Source organism: Rhinolophus ferrumequinum, chromosome 12 (assembly GCF_004115265.2).
Source record: "Rhinolophus ferrumequinum isolate MPI-CBG mRhiFer1 chromosome 12, mRhiFer1_v1.p, whole genome shotgun sequence".
Classification (NCBI taxonomy): Eukaryota; Metazoa; Chordata; class Mammalia; order Chiroptera; family Rhinolophidae; genus Rhinolophus; species Rhinolophus ferrumequinum.
In genome coordinates this window covers 64,017,299-64,037,334 of record NC_046295.1, presented here as the reverse complement: position 1 = coordinate 64,037,334, position 20,036 = coordinate 64,017,299, and the positions used below count along the sequence as shown (strand labels likewise).

Genomic DNA, 20,036 nt, shown 5'->3' with positions numbered 1-20,036 from the left:
CAATTGCAGGAGCATCTCCGGTTGCCAGTGGGATTTTGGTCCCAATTATGGAAAGGAGCGGAGGTCCGCTACTCTCTAATAGAGAAACAGCTGGCCACTGTGTATGCAGCCCTAGTGGCCACAGAAGCCATCACAGGAATGGCACGGGTGTTGGTTCGAACAACCTATCCTGTCCAGGGGTGGGTCCGTATGTGGACCCAGGGACCCAAAACGGGGGTGGCACAGACCACCACCCTCGCCAAGTGGGGTGCCTACTTGGAGCAACGTAGCACCCTTAGTTCAAGCCCTTTGAGCACAGAGCTACAACAGGTCCGGGGCCTGTGGAGCTTGTAGCCCAGGCTGAGCCAAGTGCTCTGCCTAGAGGGGAGGACTTGGAGCCCTCTCCCTACAAAGAAGAACAGTCCCCAGTACCTGAGGATGCCTGGTTTACCGATGGTTCTAGCTGAGGGGCTGCAGCTGTTTGGACGGCTATTGGTGTGCAGCCCAAAACAGACACCATTTGGTTTGATACTGGGACTGGCCAAAGTAGCCAGTGGGCTGAATTACGGGCTGTGTGGATGGTAATCAGCCACGAGCCTGGGCTCCTAGTTATTTGTACTGACAGCTGGGCGGTGTTCCGGAGCCTAATGTTGTGGCTCCCTACATGGAAACACCAAAACTGGTTGGTAGGACACCGTCCACTGTGGGGTCAAGCCATGTGGCAGGACCTCTGGGACCTAGGGCAGAGAAAGGAGGTGACCCTAATGCATATCACAGGTCACTCCCCCTCAGTGTCCCCAGGTAATGATGAAGCAGATGCCCTAGCACGGGTCCGATGGTTAGAACGGGCTCCTGCCACTGATGTGGCCCATTGGCTGCGTAGGAAATTGCAGCACGCCGGAAGCCGAACCATGTGGCAGGTGAGCAGATGCTGGGGTGGGCCTTTGAAATAGCAGGAGATAGCAGATGCCTGCTATGACTGTGCCGTCTGTGCCCAGGACAGCCCCCAAAGGTGGGGGCTCCCCTAGAAGACACAGCAGATTACGCGAGGGAGGGTGCCCCTCACTTGCTGGCAAGTGGATTACATTGGACCCCTGCCTAAGGCCCGCAATGCGATATATGCATTTACAGCAGTGGACACTGCTACGGGATTGATGTTTGCTTGGCTGTGTCCGGCTGCGGATCAGCGGCATACAGTGGTCGCTCTTACACAGCTGTGCGCCCTCTATGGGCGCCCCCAAGTCATTGAAAGTGACAGGGGTACCCATTTTACAGGGCAAGAAGTGCAGCGCTGGGCTGCCAGGATGGATGTGCAGTGGTTGTTTCATGTTCCATATAACCCACAAGCAGCTGGCATGATTGAACGCTATAATGGCCTTTTGAAGCAAGGTCTCCGGGTGTCAAAACACCCTCCCACGATACGTGACTGGGCCTCACGTCTATGGGACGTCCTATGAGTCCTGAATGAGAGACCACGGAAGGGAGGGCCCGCACCAGTAGAAGCTCTGCTACATCGAACGGCTGCTCCCATTCAATTACAAGTTACCACAAGTGAGACTGTTAAAGCGAGGCTATGGCAGAAATGGAAACATTTTGCTGGCAGCACCTACATGCTTGAAAGCAGGGGAACGGCAGCAATGGACTTGGCCCTGGCAGGTCAAAAGCCCCCACTGTCGATGGTTGGGCCTGATAGCCCCATGGGGTGCCGGTTTGACTCATGATTTGCAAGTGACGCCAGGCGTGGTGGCTGAGTGGCCACTGCAACTGACTGTAGTATATATGCGGAGGTCCCAATACCGGGATGATTTTGTGGGGAACCTATGTGCTCTCACTATGGCCTATTATGGGGTCCCCTGTTCTGTTACATATTGAAACTATGCAAGGGACCCCAAGCACTGCGATAAAGGTCTGGTGCCACAAACCGGGAAAGGTGCCAGTGGCAGCAACCCTCCTTTCCCAGGACAAAAAGCTAGCGTGTATTCTCCCAGATGGAAGGGATTTGCCATTGTTGGTTCCTAAGACTACTCTTTCTTTTCGTCCGTAGGTGCCGATAGGCTAATATGGCACAGGGACCCTCGCGGAAGCTGCTTGTCGTGTAGATTGTGAGGCGAGACACTGTAGGGGTGGAGTGTGGCGACAGAGCCCCAGAGAGCAGTTTCCAGGCTCTCGGCCTCACATGGAGGGGTGCTGGCTCGGGTAGTAGATGGCCATCAGCTGTAGCTAGTTGGCCGTCAGCTGTAACCATTGAGCCATTGGCCACTAATATAACTGCCGTGGCTACGCTAGCAGAAAAATGGGGGCTAGCAAGAAGATGCTGGCTGAGCTAGCAAGAGTGGATTGCAGAGAGGCGGATGGCGCAGTGAGAATATAGTGGTATGACTCCCCCATCTATGGCTCCGTGGGTGTTCCTTTTTGGCTTCACCATATCCTGCGTTCAGAGACCCTGTGTGACTCCCTGCATGAAAAACCCACATAAAAGAAAAAAGGTTTACATTTCTAATATACAAAGAATTCCCTACAAATTGATAGGAAAAAGACAAGCTAAAAGAAGAATGTGCAAAATATATGAATAGATATGTATTTCACAGAAGAAACAAAAATAGCCAATAAACATTTGAAACAATATAAAGCTTCATTACTTATTAGGCAAAGGCAAATAAAAACAATAGGTTACTGTTTTTTCACCTATCAGATCAGTAACATTTTTGAAAATTCAAAATGCCCAAAGGACATTCAGACATTACCTTACTCGACCTCTCAACGTTTGATCCTGTTAACCACGGCTTCCTTTTTGAAACAGGCTTGACTTGACTTTGAACCACCTCTCCTACTTTCTTTTCTCTTTCTACTACACTTTCATCTATAGGATGTTTGTTTTTGCTTGGCTATGTAGGGGGTGCAGACTTTAAAGAGAAACTTTATGGAACTCTAATTGGAATTTCTGTTCTACTTTCTTAAAGTTTGGGCAGGACTGCTCCTAAGGTAAGGCTAAGGCTGCTCAGCCTACCGATCTCCTTTATTCCATCTTTAATCAGCTTCCGGAGGAGGGGAGTTTCTTCACAGGCCACGGATTAGGGCAAGTCCTTAGCTGAGCTATCAACACCTGCCTCCCTGCTTCCTCAGCAAGCGGAGTGGAAGCATCTTAGGGCTCCTGCTGCATCTCTCCTGCTGATAAAGTGAGCTCAGCTCCAGCAGAACATGCCCAGGGAGCAACTGTCACAACAGGTTGAGGTAGCAGGTCCATAGGAGAAGCCCGAAGGGTCTGGATCGGCCCTTCTTAGGGGACCAAAGTGTCAGTTCAGCCTCCAAGTCCTCTCCCAAAACCCCATCACATGGAATTGTTGGGAACAGCCCCAACTCTCCAGATTGGCTTTTGCAATGGAAACATCGATTTTTTTTTTCTTTGCTAGTATGTCCCTGTGAGATTTTTGATGTTCTAAGGGGAGTTACTTGCACTTAGATTCATTGCTGATGATAGCGATGCTCACCTTTGAGGGCTTTTGAGAGGCCTCGCCCCAAGTTCCTAGGCCCCACTCAAACTTGTGGGCCTCACCGGAATATCAGCTGTCTCTTCCGATGGTGGATGTACGTAAGTTACTCCCTCCCTTTCTGAGACTCAGCGTACAACTGGGGCCAACACCAGGGGGGTGTCCCACCCCTAACCTCCTCATACGTAATAGGATCCTGGATATTCTCCCCATATCAGGAGCCCCATCCTAAAACAAGAGATCCAACAAATGGAGTACCCTGGGTTGAGGGTTGTGGAGAGTGCAAAGTAGCAATCCAAAATGAGGGCTGAAAAAAATACATATTTTTCTCTTTTGCTTTTATTTGGTTATGATTTTTTACCATACAACAGTTACTACTTAATTTAGTTATTTAAATTCCTTAGTTATTTAATTTGATATACCATGTTTCCCCGAAAATAAGACCGGGTCTTATATTAAATTTTGCTCCAAAAGACGCATTAGGACTTATGTTCAGGGGATGTCCTCCTGAAAAATCATGCTAGTGCTTATTTTCCAGTTAGGTCTTATTTTCGGGGAAACACAGTAGTCAAGTATACACATCTTTTCTTTTTTTGATTTCTGGGTTTTCTACCTTGCTTAGGAAGACCTCTTTTACCCTAAAGTTGTTCAATTATTCTAATTTTTCTTCTAATGCTTTCTTAATTACCTTTCTTTAACCTATGTGGATTTTTTTACGTAGTATAATATAGGCCCAATTTTATTTTCTTCCAAATAGATTGCCGATAATGCCAGCACCGTTTATTAAGTAAACTATACTTTCCCAATGAATAGGAAAAAAGTCGTCTATTTCTGAACTATTATGATCCAACCATCTATTTGTCTATTCCTGTACCACAATAATATTGTTTATTTTGGGTTTCCTATTTTTGTGTTATTTTTAAATCATACTTTTGATTCAGTAGCTTTAAAGTAAGTTTTAATAACTAAAGAGGCAAGTTTCACCCTCCTTTGTTTTACACAGTTTTAAAAACTATTCTTGAACACTTGATTTTTTCCATATGAACTTTTAGATATTTTAATCAATTTTCCTCAAAAAACTAAGATGGGGGATGGCCCGTTAGCTCAGTTGGTTAGAGCGCGGTGCTCTTAACAAGGTTGCCAGTTCGATCCCCACATGGGCCACTGTGAGCTGCCCCCTCCACAACTAGATTGAACAGCTACCTGATTTGGAGCTGATGGGTCCTGGAAAAACACACTTACAATAAATAGAAGTTTAAAAAAAAGTAGTAAGATAGGAATTCCACTAAATTTATATAAAATTTAGTAGTTTTGGTAAGGCTGCATTTTAATGAAATCTGTGTTCACATCCTGTAATTTATGTAGACCATTCTATAAACATCAGTAAAACCTTTTATGACTTACACTTTTGTTAAATTTATTCCCAAGTATTTTTTTATCATTTTGTCATTATTTACATTTCCAACCAGCTTTGCCAGTATAGAAAGTGCTTACTTTTCTATGTATACTTTGTATCTAGCCAGTCTCCCAAATTCTATTACAAATTCAAGTATTTTTTTTACTAGACTCTCTTGAGTTTTCAAGGTAGAAAGGTAAAATTATATGATCCATAAATACAGATATTTCTCCTAAAATGTTTACACATTTCATTTTTTTCATCTTACTGCATTAGCTAAGAATTCCAAAGCAAATGCAGAATAGTGGTGATAAAGGAATTCTTGTTTTGTTCCTAACATGCTGAATGGTTCCACTTTTCACCATGTTGTATAAAACTTGCTGTTGGTTTTGACAAACTGTCTTTACCATCTTTAATTTCTTTCTATTCCTATTTCACTAATCCATTAAGCTTTTATTCAGAATAGCTATTGAATTTTATCAAATGACTTGCTGGCATAGATTCTCTTCTTTAAACCATTCATGTAATGCATTACATTGATAGATTTCCTTATATTGAATTACTCTAGCTTTGTCAGGTTGTATCATCTCGTGATATACTAGTGAATTTGATTTCTTATATTTAGCATTTATATCTGTGTTCATAATGAGATGTCTAGTTTTCTTGTAATACCTTAACAAGAGTTTTGGAAAAGGGAAAGTAAAATAAAGAGTTGTTTTTGTAGTTTTTTGGCATACAAAAAGCCAAAATACACGATTAATGTGTACAACTTGAGTTTGGAGAGAAGTATACAAGTATGAAACCACCATCACAGTCTATGCCATGAACCTGTCCATCACCTCCAAAAGTTCCCTCTTGCCCTCTTTGTGTGTGTGTGTGTGTGTGTGTGTGCGTGCGTGTGAGAGAGAGATAAGAACACCTAACATTAAATCTTAGCAAATTTTTAAATATACAAAATTTTAAGTGTATAATACAGTATTAATGATAGGCACTATGCCATATAGCAGATCTCTAGGACTTATCCATCTCGTAAGCCGAAATTTGTTTTTTAATGGACATTTTTTAAAAAATGCGTATTGTTGTTAAGATGGAAAATGGAACACGTTTAAATGCTGATAGAAAGAGTCCAATAGAGAAGTTGAAGATAAAGGAGAGAAAACATAATTGATAATGTGACCTTTCAGAGAAGGTGAAACAGATCCAGAGAACAAAGAGGGGTTACATAAGGGATACCTGAATTAGAATCGAATGAAAGGGGACTACTTAGACCTGGAAATTTCGCAGCCAGAAGTTAAGGGAGTTCCCATCTAATGGCTTCTATTTTCTCTATTGTAACACGACTCATACTCAAAGATATTTTCACTTATTTATGGGTTTATACAGAGCTATGTAAGAGCAAATATTGTCAGTCATTGAGATATTTCTGTATGCTATACCTATATCTATTTTTTTACAAAATTCTACAAGTACATACAAAGATTTCACCTCCCACTTCCAGCACTCAATCTCACAAGCAAACAGAAATCCATGAAACCTTAAAACAAAATCAGACACAAAATGTTGCTGTCATAGAAAAGGAAGAATTAAGCAAATTTTATTTCCAAGCTCCTCAAAGATTATTACAAACACAAATAAAGTATCCTTTGAAAAATATCCCAAATTAAATCAAAGGCACATCGTCAAAGTAATACCCTAATGACATTAAGAATTCATTTAATTTGTTAAGATTTTCACATTACTTTGTTTTTAATCATTTGCAATGTTCTATAAGTCACATTTTAAACATTTTTTTTAAAGATGTGAAATAATGTGTATTTTTAAAATACAACCACAACTATAAAGTAGAGGAACTTAAGAAAGTAAAGATCAAATCTGCTTCGTACACAGAATGGGGCAATCTAATACACAACACAACATTAATCTTTCCAAACAAGTTTGCTAAGAGACAGCTCCCACATTTAGTGTTAAAAATAAAACAATCTTCTCATTTAGAAAAATCAAGACATCATTCGATTAATAAAGCCTACTCTTCCCCCAATCTTACACTGGCTTATCTTCGTTTAGAAATTGTAAATTCATGAGAAAAGGACAAATTTTGTTATGGTGTAAAAATCTTAGAAACAACAAATTACAAATATTAAATTTTTTAATAAACAAAAATGTTTTCCTTCCCAAAATGTAAACACCCAGTAAATAAAACATACATAATATTCCAGGTATAGAAACACTAGTTATTCATCACATAGGAAAGAGGTGCATTTTGGTATATTTGGTGGTAAAGTTTTTGTTTGTCTTAAGTATAAAGCACTTCACCAAATAAACCAGGCCACTATTATTTAAAAGTCTACTCCTTTACCCAGTTTCCTTATTTGAGTCGAAAGTCATCAATTTCTGTAGAATTTTGGCGATAGGACCAGGCCACACGAAAGGTCTGAAATATCTAAAAGTTATTTGGTTAAAGAAAAATGTTTTCTTGAGACTTGGAGGCAATCATTCATCACTTTGCACCTGAAGGCATTCCTCGATGAACTTCTTTCCTACAGGAAAGAGAATGTGGTAGATTCTCACTTTAGTAAGATTTATACATAAAATTAACTAGTCATCATTTCACAAGGCACGTTAGTATTCTCAAAGTAGAGAGTAATAATTAAAAAAAAAATTCAAACCACACTAATAAGGAGTAGGACCCATGAAAGTGCTTTATAAAAAGAAAAATGCTACACTAGTATAAAACATTTACTACCATTAATGTGGGTGTTTTCCATTAAAAGGTACACAAGTACTTGATAGTATGATTACTTCCTTCTTTTTAATGTGAACAAGAACCTAAGATGATTACTTACTGTGGGAAAACCGTTTAGAACACATAATTTGAAATATGCTGGCCCCAAAAGACTCCAATAATTTATGCTCTGAACTCTTCCAAAAAAGATAAAAAAGTGAAAATGTGAATGAGATCCTGTAAAATGCATTAGAACCCATGAAATTTCTAATACGCCACCAAAGAGATGTTTTAATTTCAATATTCAACTTTTAAAGCTCTTTTTTAACTGGATTCAGACTTTCCCCCATCAAAGCTTCCTCCATTAAAACAGAGACATTTCTGAAAGCCTTTAGGAAAGAAATCACAGCTGGTGATAGGAACAAGTCTCCTTCTCTGGGGAGTCCTGAGTCCCCAGAATAGCAAGTCAGCTGATAGCACCAAGCAGCAAATGACAATTCTGGGATGGTATAAGAACAGAGAAAGTAGGATTAAGTTCAGGGAATTACCACCAGCCAACTCAGTGAAAGAGCTCAAGTCCGTGAGGATATTAACATCTCATGAGTTAGTGCCATAGAGGATTGAGACTCCTAATGAGATGTATCCCACAGGCATGGTAAATATAGACGAGTCACCCTTCAGGGATAGTTGTGCCTTTTGCTGCCTTTTTTTTTAAATTCCCCTAAGAATAGTAGATATTCAAAGCACAGTTGCCCAAATCCTTTGGGAAGCCCTGCGATAACACCATGGTGTATCATTACTCACCAGTCTTCAGAGTAACGCACAGGATCTGGGCTCCCGGAAGGGGTTGCTCCCGGCTGGAACACCGACCAGCAGGGCATCCTTGCAAGCATTCTGCATGCAGTACTGTTGAAGCTCTGCCGCCGCCTGAGAGACCTGAAACAAAAGGACTACAGCTTGACGTGCTGTTCACAGCCAGCTCCACCCAGCAGCCACTGGATGCTCTGGAAAATGATCGTACAGCCTGACCACCCGTTATGTGAACTCCAAGTCTCTTAATAACTCCAAAGAGGAAAGGTTACAATTTCTATGAACTTTTGAGTTAGGATATTTTTGGTTTGGTTGCTTATTCAATAAAGGAAAGAAAAAGCCATTATCTTCGATACATGTAGACTCCTAGTTTTGAGACCGAACTGCTAAAGAAACAGTTCATTCGAGTGTTCCCTTTACAAATTTTCACTTAGAAAGGATGCACTGATATATCCAGGTGTGCCATGTGGGAAAACTGTTTTAATGCTGACAAGGCTGGAGCCTTATCCAGTCTCCTCAAAACAAGTGACAGTTCTTCCACCCTGCTTGTGCGCCAGGATTGCTTATCAGTGGAGAATACAAGGTCTTGAACCAGACTGCCCTGCCTCAAATGCAGCTCCATCACTACCTGATAACCTTGGGCAAGTGTCTTAACTTCTCAGTACCTGTTTTTCTCATCTGTAAAATGTATTTGTATTTAGTAATAAATAGTATTTACCTCATTGGGTTGATGTGACAATTGAGTTAACTCGTGTAAAGCACTTAGACTAGCGCTGCCATTTAGCAATACATTTGTGGCAGACTGCAGCAACAGTCACGGTATTTTGTAGTTCCTCCCACCAAAAGGAGGAGTCTATTTACCCACTTGTTGAATCTGGGCTTGTCTTGTGACTTGCTTTGACCAGGAGGATGTAGTAGAAACAATGGGCACGTTCCAAACCCACGCTTTAAGAGCCTTGCAGTTACCTTTCTTGCTGTGATTGGACCCTAAAACCACCATCTAATGAGCCCCAGCTAACCAAATGGAGGTCTTGTGGAAGAGAGCCAGTCAGCCAGCCCCCAGCCACCTCCCGACCACCCTCCAGACACGTGAGTGAGGCCACCCAGCCACTAGTCCACCCTCCATTTGATTGCACACGCACAGGAGAACCCAGCAAAGATGCAGAACTAACTACACAGTTGAACCCAGCTCAAATTGCTGACCTAAGAATGAATTAATGTTGTTTTAAGCCACTAACTTTTGGAGAAGTTAATTAAGCAGCACTGATACAGTATTATTCTGCCTTTATTCTTAATCTCCATTTGATGCATTTGTACTCGGAAGCTTTCCTCACTTTCCATTTTTCTTGCATTGAAAAGGTGTTTTATGTAAAAACTCACCTATATTGCATAAAAATGATTCAAGTACTACTACCACTTTGTGTTAGTTTTCCTAGCTTCCAAATTACTGGAAAATAAACTACTTGTGTTACAGTTACTATGTAGTTTCTAGAATGCTTTAGGAATTTTGATTTGGTTAGTGTAGTAACAGCTTATGTTATATAATATAAACACCATATAATATTGTCAGAGTAAGGTTTAAGCTTACTTTTCCCTCAACAGAAGTTCTGACATTTTCACATGAATACTACTTGGAACTAATAGTTATACAGACCAGTTATTAAGTCAAAAGGAATTTGGAACCAATTATGCTCAAGCACCCTGCACCGGCGGAAACAGGTGAACTCCACACAAGTGGAAGGAGACTATCTCCCAGGACCCCTTGGGAAATGGGACTAACTGCACCCTAGCCTACAGAACATGGTCAAAAAGTTAAAGTGAGGGGATGTGCAGAGAAAATAAGAGCAAAAGTGGTAAGCATTTCACTAGCACGTTGTAGAATACACGCCCTAACACTTGAAAGCTGTTGCCTGCTATTAGAGGTGGGATAATGCCCACCCAAATTCTATGCCTTTCCTTGGTTTGAGTCCATGCTCACCCAGCAACTGCTGAGAGGCTTCCCCAAAGCAAAGAAGGGGTCCTTGACAGAACACTGAGCGTTCCAATCAGTGGGAAGCGACGCCCTCCAGTATATGCTTGAAAACTAGTGTCGTGGCTTACCAGCTAGCAAGTCTGCTAGAGACAGTATCTCTGGGTGTGCTGAGAACATCTGTCATTGAGCCCTGAGATGAGACCAGACCTTGGATTGTGGTGACTCCTCAGGTGCTGCCTGGGAAAGGCCCTGCCAACCACCCCCAGACCATGCGACCACAAGGATACCCCTCAAGTAAGTTTATAATCTGTGTGACCTTGAACAATTCATTCAAATTCTCTAGGTCTCAGTACACCAAGGTTGCCGGTTCAATCCCCACATGGGCTACTTGTGACATCTGGCTCAGTTTTCTTCCACCTCAGGTCCCAACATCTTGAATGCTTTCGACAACCCTGACCTCTTCTCCTCAAACAACCTTCTCCCTGATGCCAACAGTCACAGCCAATGCCTGTCACTGCTCCACATCGGAAATTTTACACTCAGATCACAATCTCTCCTACTCATCCAGGGTTTCACTTCTGATTCTCACTACACCTGCTCTTTGATCTCAGGGAGAACACCTCCTCCCTTTAGTCCAGCCCATCATCAGGAGGCTGGCTCTGTCCCTCCTCTACCCAGCCGAAGCTCAGCCTCTTTCTGGCAGACCCTCAAACTCCTTGCCCTCCATCCCCAACTTCCATCTTTCTGGCATACCTCCCCTCTAATCCACTACATGGATCTCCCCTCTAATCCACTACATGGATCAACTACCATTCACTTTGGGCACTCGGGTTTCTGGGTGGCCAACTGCTGCTGGAGCGCGGAAATCACAAGTAGGACAGTCTCCAATCTCTTAGTAGCTGGGTCTTCAGAATCACAGGTGTCTATGGATGTGCTCTTATGGGGCCCTCCCCCACTGCCAACAGCACTTTCTCCCCCACTCTCACTTTTGTGACTCCGTTAGCTCCCTTTTCTCTGCCCTAGAAGAAAACCTGGCCTCCTACTTCACATAGAAAACTGTCATCACACAAGTCCTTAAGCCCAAACCTAGAAACATCTATCTTTATACATATCCTTACCTCATTTCTTCCCGTCTCAGGTGCCCATCCAATCCCATGCCCCAAGACAGACCCGTCTCCTCTCCTCCAAATCTCCTCATTTGTTCCTTCCCCTCAACCTCAAAACATGGCTTTTCATTTCCTAAATTAAAAAAAAAAATTGTTTCCTTTTGAAAACCAGATTTCTTTTTTTAAAATGTCTGCCTACTTGCTACAATCTAGATTCTACTTCTAGTACTATTAATATATACGTCACTGAAATCTCTTCTGCATTTCATAACACTCTTTACCTTGTTTTATAATCTTCACATCACTTATCATCTGCAATTATTGTATTTATTGGTTAATGTGTTTATTGTTTAACATCGTCACTAGAATACTGAGCATTCTCAGTCCCTAGGATAATGCCAGACACAGAGAAAAGGCACTACTGAGGTACATGGAATATCACAGCAGCGTTCATACATACACACATACGGTACATACTACAAATAATGCTATACTAGTTGCTAGACACAATTAAACAACAGGTGCTTTTTAATCAACTGACTAAACACTGGACATGTGGACTAAGTCCCAAATTTTGGAAAACCCCTTTCTCGATTTAGTAATCTTGCTTTGTCTTGGTTCTTCTGTTCTCTCAGCCATCTCATTTGGCTGATCCCTGGGTTCATGCACTGGTCTCTTCACTATATACTTTTTCCATCTCTGTATATTCTAATTACCTCTCTTAGCCTTGTTCCCTGAGCTGCAGCCCATGTAGCTAAATAGCTTCTGGACATCTCCTCCAAGTCCACGTACACAAAACTGAACTCATTCCCCCTGAACCCGCTCTCCCTCCTCTATGCCATCGCGAGTGGCATGGCCATCCATCCTGTCACCACGCCAGAAACCTAAGCTTCGTCCTTCTCCTTCCTCTCAGTCCACCAAGGCCTGTCCATTCATTCAGCCGCCTCCGCATCTCTGGACTCCATCTTCGCGCACCAGCGGGGTCCAGGCCACCGGCGCGTCTCTTGCACGATTGTTCTGCTAGCGTCCGTCCTGCTTCCCTCCACCCCCGAGTCACCGTCCAAACCACTGAAAATGAAACGCCCCCAGGGGCACTCGGTCCCGGACCACCCTCGCGGGGACAGGCCTGTCTTCGCGAGCCACCAGGCCAGGCCTGCTTCCCCTCAGGCCACGTCTCCACCCCAGGGGGCGCCTCGGTCCCGCGAGGCCGAGCAAAGAGCCAGGGCCGGGCGCACCGTCCTCCCCGCCGCCTACCGCGTCCGAGCCGCAGCGCCGTCCCACCCCGCGCGGCCTCTCCAGGGGCCTGGCGCCCCGATCGCGCTGCGCTCCGCCGGCTCCGCTCAGCAGCCACCCGCCCGCGGCCGCCGGCCTCCCCCCTTGCGGCTCTGGGACAGCAGGCGGGGCGGGAGCGGGCGGCCTCCGCGCCCCGAGAAAGGGCGTTCCCGCCCGCCTCACCTTGATCCTCTCCACGCCGGCCTCCAGCTTGAGCTGCTCCACCAGGCGCTGCAGAGCGTTCACGCTGGCCCCGGAAGACATGGCGGCGGCGCTGGGCTCCGAGGGCGGATGAGCTGGGCTGGCGGAGCAGCGAGGCCCGAGCGCGGGCACCGCCCCGGGGCGGGGAAGCAGCTGCGCCCGCCCCGCCGCCCGAGCCCGCCGGCCCACTGCCCGGCCTCGCCCCGACGGCCGCTCCCCACGGTGACAGGTGCCGCCGGGAAGCGACAGTTTGAGGTCCGGAGCTGACACTAATCTCAACCCTTTCTTTATTCTGAACATAGATAAGAACTGCATCTACACCTGTAACCGGAGCCGCGTCGTGGGACGCGCACAGGGGCGCACCTCTGCACCTCGAAGCTTCTAGGGCTTCTAGGATGAGGGGTTGGGTAAGGTAAGCAGTGTTAAAATCCCAGACCCTGACATCTTTGCAGAACATATAGAAGAAAATTAAATTCGGCCCCCTCACTCCCATCTCACCATTTAACTATAGTCATTGTTTTTGTTGTGCTGGATTTTGTTTTTAATGTGCGCATGAGTTTGTTTTACAAAACTGGCATCTCTACTACGGTATATGTAAAATATATAATTTTTTTTCACTTAAAGTATCATGAATATTTCCTTGTTCTTGTACACCACTGTTTGTCAGAACCCCACTTAAACTGAGTGATGCAAAAAGGTAATAGTTGACCCTTGAACAAAGGGGTGGGGTTACAGGCACTGACACACATACACACACACACGCGCACCCCCCAGTGGGCGCTGTAGTGCACAACCCAACTTCCCCAGAGGGCTGAGGCACTTATTCTCCCAGCTTTTGGTAGCAGCTGAAGCCTGTCAGCTAAGTCCCTCTCTGGGAACTGCCCTTAGAGAGCCATTCAGACCAAGGTCACATCCCTCCCAGTGTCAGCTCCCATCCAGTGATTGACGTAGGGTGTATAAGGGCTGAACCCCAACCCCTTTGCCTCAAGATGGGACAACACTGAAGGATGAATCCAGCTCCAGAGCTCCCCACTGGGGTCATCTGAGGCTTTTTTATGGCACCTGCATCACAGCTCAACTCCTCCCTCTGTCCAATCCCGACTTCCTGGACACCTACCCCAACTATAGAGACTGAGAGGGAGGGAAGAATGGTTCCCCAAAGGAAAAGCAGCATGCTGATACCAGAAGGGGGGAAAAGGCAGTCAAAAAAAGATGCCCTACAACTATTATTTTTAATGACTGCATGATATTCCATTGTAAGCTGGACCATAATTTACCTACAGCCCTATTTAACACTGATGACCACCATCATACAGCTTTGTGCATGTCTGTTTTATTTCCTCAGGACGCGTTCCTAAAAGTGGAATTAATGGGTCAAATAATATAAACGGTTTTTAAAACTTTTCCCTACTTGGACCTCCAGAAGGTGATAGCAATTGGTATTCTCTGCAGGAGGCGGCCCATTCTATATGGTGGTTCTTTGTCTTTACTAATCTAATAGATGAAAAATAGTATTTCATGCCTTTTAAGTGCCGTTAACTGTTGTTGAACATTTCTTCCATTCATTTTGTGAGCTATATGTTCAGTCTTGGGGGTGTTAAATTTTTATCTAGTAACAAGAGCAGACTTGCAAATTTTAAAGCCCTGTGTAGTGGCAAGTTCCCTCACCAGAAAGAACTTAACACATATTCTAGTCAAAAGATGAAAGTACAGGCTCAGGCCAGGCCGGTGGCTCAGGCAGTTAGAGCTCCATGCTCCTAACTCGGGAGGCGGCCGGTTCGATTCCCACATGGGCCAGTGGGCTCTCAACCACAAGGTTGCCAGTTCAATTCCTCGAGTCCCGCAAGGGATGGTGGGCAGCGCCCCCTGCAACTAGAAAATGGCAACTGGACCTGGAGCTGAGCTGCACCCTCCACAACTAAGATTGAAAGGACAACAACTTGACTTGGAAAAAAGGCCTGGAAGTACACACTGTTCCCCAATAAAGTCCTGTTCCCTTTCCCCAATAAAATCTTTAAAAAAAAATTTTAAAAAAAAGATGAAAGTACAGGCTAGAAACATTACTAGATTAGTAAGACAGAATGGTGTGTGTCAAAAAGATATGGCAAAAACTCAGAGCAAAGATATGGACTGGAAGGATTAGGAAAAACCCATAGATGGTGAGACCTAGAACCTAAAAACATGTGTCCTGCAGATGGCAGAGGGAGGAGGAGAGCATTCCAACAAGGGGGAGAGCAGACCATGTACACATGTTATGAATGAATTAATGAATAGAGAAGGCACTGGTGATCATGGAAGATGCAAAGCTATTAAGACTAGAAGTTGCAGAAAACTTAAAAAAAAAAACAGAAAAGTTTGTGGCAAGCAGTAGGATAACCACATGGTTAAGAGACTTTAGAAATACTGACCTGGGATAAGGATACAAAATGAACTGAAGTTGGGGCGATGACTTCAATAATAGGTTTTGTTTTGTCTTTTTTTTTTAAATTATTATTAGTTTCAGGTGCACAAGACAAAGTAATACTTAGACGTTTATCATTTATATCCCTCGCACTGTGTGAACCCCCTTCCCCCCATCCACTACCCCTCTGACATCGCACACAGCCATTACATTTCCACTGTCTCTATTCCTAATGCTGTACTCCGCTTCTTGTAAGTATATACATATATATATATATATTTATATATATACACACACACACATACACACATATATATATAATTGGCATCCATTATTGTTCAGCTTCAGGTGTACAGTGCAGTGATCAGGCATCTACATCATCCCTGAGGTGGTCTCCCAAGTGGGACACGTATCCATCGGATACCCTACAAAATGTTTTGTCTTTTTTGATGGAAAGTGTAGCTGGCAAGAGGCCCAAGGTGGGACTGTAAAGGTAGGAATGGAAGGGAACAATCTCAAAAAACTAGTTCAATAGTGGTTCATGGTGGTTATGAAATGCACAGGAAGGGGGACAAAGGGTTCTGAAGCAGAGAGTGAGCTAGAACTGATACCTAGAACAGAAATTAGGAAACAAGACTAGGTTTGAGGGGAGGAGTAAAGAACCAGATGCGTTTCGCTTAGGAGAAAGTCTTCAACTGGACTGCTACATGCCTCTCGGCTGGTGAAAATGTTTAAAGGCAAGATTGTTGGTGTGGGAGGCATCTGCACCGCACAATTACAGCTCAAGAAATGAGAATACTATCTCTAATTAGAAAAGGCAGCTTTGGGGTTGCCCACAGTGAGGGTTGCGCATAGGGTAATACTTGTGTGTCAGCCATGACGTAGCAGGAAAGGTCTAGGGGTTTGCCCCATCTCCCTACTTCATGCCCGTGCACACCGCCCCCCGCCCCAACTCCTGCTCACCTCTGGATGATCGATTGTGCTATTCTTGGAGAGGAGTGGTCGGGCTTTGAAGGAGGTTTTAGCATATAGCCTCCTACAGTGATCCACAGGCCAGCAGGCTGAGTGCCACTGGTCATTGATGAGGGCTGCCCATCTGGGTTTTGCTTTATACTTTACCAACATGTCTTCTCATCCATTAGTTTTGCATCATGGAACTTCAGAGTAGAAAGAGACCTTCAGATAATGTCATCCATCCCCAGTTTTAGAAATGAGGAAACAAGACCCACTAAGGAAAGTGACTTGCCTAATATCACACAAAGTGGCAGTGGGGAAAGGACTTTCCTTTTAGCTTTCAAGAGAAATCACTGCTCACCTGGAGGACTAGAATCTGTTACCACAGATGCAGCTCTTTTGAGAGCTCTAAAAGGAGGTGAGGCATGGGGACAAAGTATCCTTTCCTTCTCACCACCGCTGAAATGCACAGATCACCAGTATATTATTTTAAAGAATATGTTACACATTTATTTCTTGGTTAAGATTAAAACATACATTTCTACTGTTTCTTTGAATTTCAGCACTTTCTAAAAAGTCAGTGTCCTTGCAAACATTTAATTTCCCTGTTATGATCTATAATTCTTCATTCCTCTGATATGTATTATGGTTACCTTTTCACTAACGGGGGTAATTTTTCCAGAAAATAGGCTTTAAATCACTCTTCTCCAGAAAAATAATGAAATAATGAGAAGGTGTTTCTTTCTGCCAATGTTATATCAAAATGGCAACATATTTAAAAGAAACAGAAAACACATTAACAACTATATTTAATGTGCATAGTATAATGTACCATAAAAAATTATTTCACTTCCTTATACCCATTGAATTATTTTTAGAACTCAGAGTAAAGGACCAGGAACTAAAGATTCCCCTTCAGGCTTGTAGATTCAGCTTCTCCCGGGAGATTTTCACCAGCATTTGAGACTTCTGGAGGCAGTGAAATTTAGGGCTACTTTATGTCATTTTGAGCAACCATTCCAAGCATGCCTCTTTATCTTATTAGAAGTGTCCCTTCGGTAAATGTAGGCCTTAAATTAGTGAGGAGCTGATTATTCTGTTGTCTCTGCAAGTTTCTTTTCTGATTTGTCATCTCAGCTGCTTTACCTGTACCCCAGAAGCAACAAAGCATAGGCAGCTGCTTTTAAAACACACAATTCCAGCCCTAAGGAGCATTACTTTCTTCACGCTAGCACAGTACCTTGACCAAGGTAAGGAATTCAAACACCTACTAAAAGAATAAACAATGGAAACAATGGATTTATAGTCATCAGTAAACACTCTATTACCATGGATTTTAACAAATGAGAATGATCTTTCCTATTCCCTCTGAAGGCAAGGAAACTCATTTACTGAGCACTTAATATATGCCAGCACTTTCTCCCGTCTTATTTAATTCTCATAATAATTCTATGAAGTACTTAGTATCCCTGCTATTAAAATTGAAAAACCAAGGTTGAGCGCTTTACCTGCCCAAAGTCAAGCTACCGTCAGGTGCAGAGCCAGAAACCAGACCTGGTCTACCTGCCTGCAAAGCCTGAGCCATTCCACTGCATCCTGCTCACTTTTCTTGAGGTTATAAATGGAGAGACTATTGAATGAGAAGTTTCTCCAACCTCTAATGAAAGCGGGAGGAGTCTGTAAGAAACCTTAGGTCACAAGACTATGTGATCCATCCCATACACAATTGTCAAGGATATCCTGGATCCTTGAAGTACTAAGGAGCTGATTAAAGTTTACAACTAATTATGTAGGCTTTTTAATTAAATATCCATAACATTTCTCAGTTGTAGGCAATCTAATCTACTTAAACCCTATACCTATGTGAATTTGCAGGCTTATAGAATTTAAACTCCTAATTATCTTAAAAAGATCTCATTTCACAGACAAGAAAACCAGAAAGGTTAAATAACTTGTTTAGCAAATTTTATTTAGTTATTAGGTTCTAGATTTGGCTTTAGCCCATACTTACATGTGAAGAGTATCACATTTTGCAAATAAGATTAATTATGTTTCATCCATACACAACTAGTTTGTATCAATACCAACATTTATCTGCCTCAAATACACAATTATAACTCAACTGAGACCATGTCTGATTTAAAGTCTTAAAGCAGCTAGATCTGTTTATACTAATGTCTAACAAAACCATTTCTCTTTAATTTCCACAGAACTTTCAGTTTGGGGCCTGCAGACTGGTTCGTAACACTAGCAGAATGTTAGCTTAGCAATGGCTTCCACTCAAGCAAAATTATCTCCAAGGTTTGGGTATTAAAAGTTTATTGCTGGGCCAGCCTGGTGGCTCAGGCGGTTAGAACTCCATGCTCGTAACTCCGAAGGCTACCGGTTCGATTCCCACATGGGCCAGTGGGCTCTCAACCACAATGTTGCCGGTTCGACTTCCACAAGGGATGGTGGGCTGTGCCCCCTGCAACTAGCAACGGCAACTGGACCTGGAGCTGAGCTGCGCCCTCCACAACTAAGACTAAAAGGACAACAACTTGAAGCTGAACGGCACCCTCCACAACTAAGATTGAAAGAACAACAACTTGACTTGGAATAAAGTCCTGTTAAAAAAAATAATAATAATAAAAATAATAATAATAATAATAAAATAAAATAAAAACAACACTTAGAAGTTAAAAAATTAAAAAAAAAAAGTTTACTGCCATTTCAGGCCACCCCATCCCACCCCACCCCACCCCACCCCACCTGCTGAACAAAACTCAAAGGAAATGAACTATGATTTTCTAAACATAAATTCAATAGTACTAAAATACTTGTTAATTCTCTACTCTCAACAATTTTTCCATGTAACGTTTTAAAATCTGTATGCCAATTGTAGTGTTTAAGATTCAGAGTTGGTACTCACCTAATAGATGTGTTATGAAACAGCAACCTACGATTTGTAGAATTTGGAGAATTCATAAAGAAATAAGACCAATGAGAAAGGGTTAGTAGTGGAATCTGTTATAAAGATAGTAGACGTGAATATAACCCTAAGAGTAATTTTAGCACAATCTCAATTATACGAAGTGATAAGAGCAAGGAACAGGATGCACTATAAACTCCTGAATGCCAAGCAAAATGGAAATGATGATAACACTAAAATGAAGCACAAGAAAAAATGTCCAACTAGTGGGGTCGCAGGATCCTCTCTACCCAGGATTCTTCTCCAGATTTTCTAAAATGGGTGGAGGGTGGTCAGAGTATGGAGACAGTATAAGATACCCAGAGAGTACTTAAATAACACTTGTGACAATTAATGGCCCTTCCTTCACTCTAGGATACTGAAGCATAGTTATTTTGTTGAGGGTAGGGAAGAAAGAATCAGAGTCCTTCCATTAAGGAAACTCAACTCATCCTGACTCATGCCATGACCATCATTCCAAAAGACCACCCAAACTTTTTACCAAGTGAGCAGGCTGCTGGGGACAATTCCAAAAATGAAATTTCTAGAAAGTCTGGAAGAAATACAGCAATCTAGCAAAATACAGCAAAATAAGGTCCAAAGACACAGTTTTTATCAGCTACCTTTATGAATGTTAACATATCCAGTCCTCTTATTTTTCATTACCACTAGGTAAAAAATACCTAGGATACCAGAAATTTCTTTTAAATTTTGACAGAGGGGCCAGTGCCTACATTTCTTTTTGGTCCTTATAACATGTTGGCACATACTTCTGTTCTTAAATA

General features: G+C 42.9%; 1 protein-coding gene across 1 annotated transcript; it reads right to left on the bottom strand.

Moving 5' to 3' along the window:
• Positions 1–6,434: 6,434 nt before the first annotated feature.
• GNG10 (G protein subunit gamma 10) lies at positions 6,435–13,070 on the bottom strand. Its single transcript, XM_033123259.1, has 3 exons — positions 12,929–13,070; positions 8,390–8,521; positions 6,435–7,400 (listed from the first exon to the last, which is right to left on the bottom strand). Exons 1-2 carry the CDS (start codon positions 13,007–13,009, stop codon positions 8,396–8,398), a joined length of 207 nt encoding a protein of 68 aa, XP_032979150.1. The 5' UTR covers positions 13,010–13,070; the 3' UTR covers positions 6,435–7,400; positions 8,390–8,395.
• Between the last annotated feature and the right edge of the window lie 6,966 nt (positions 13,071–20,036).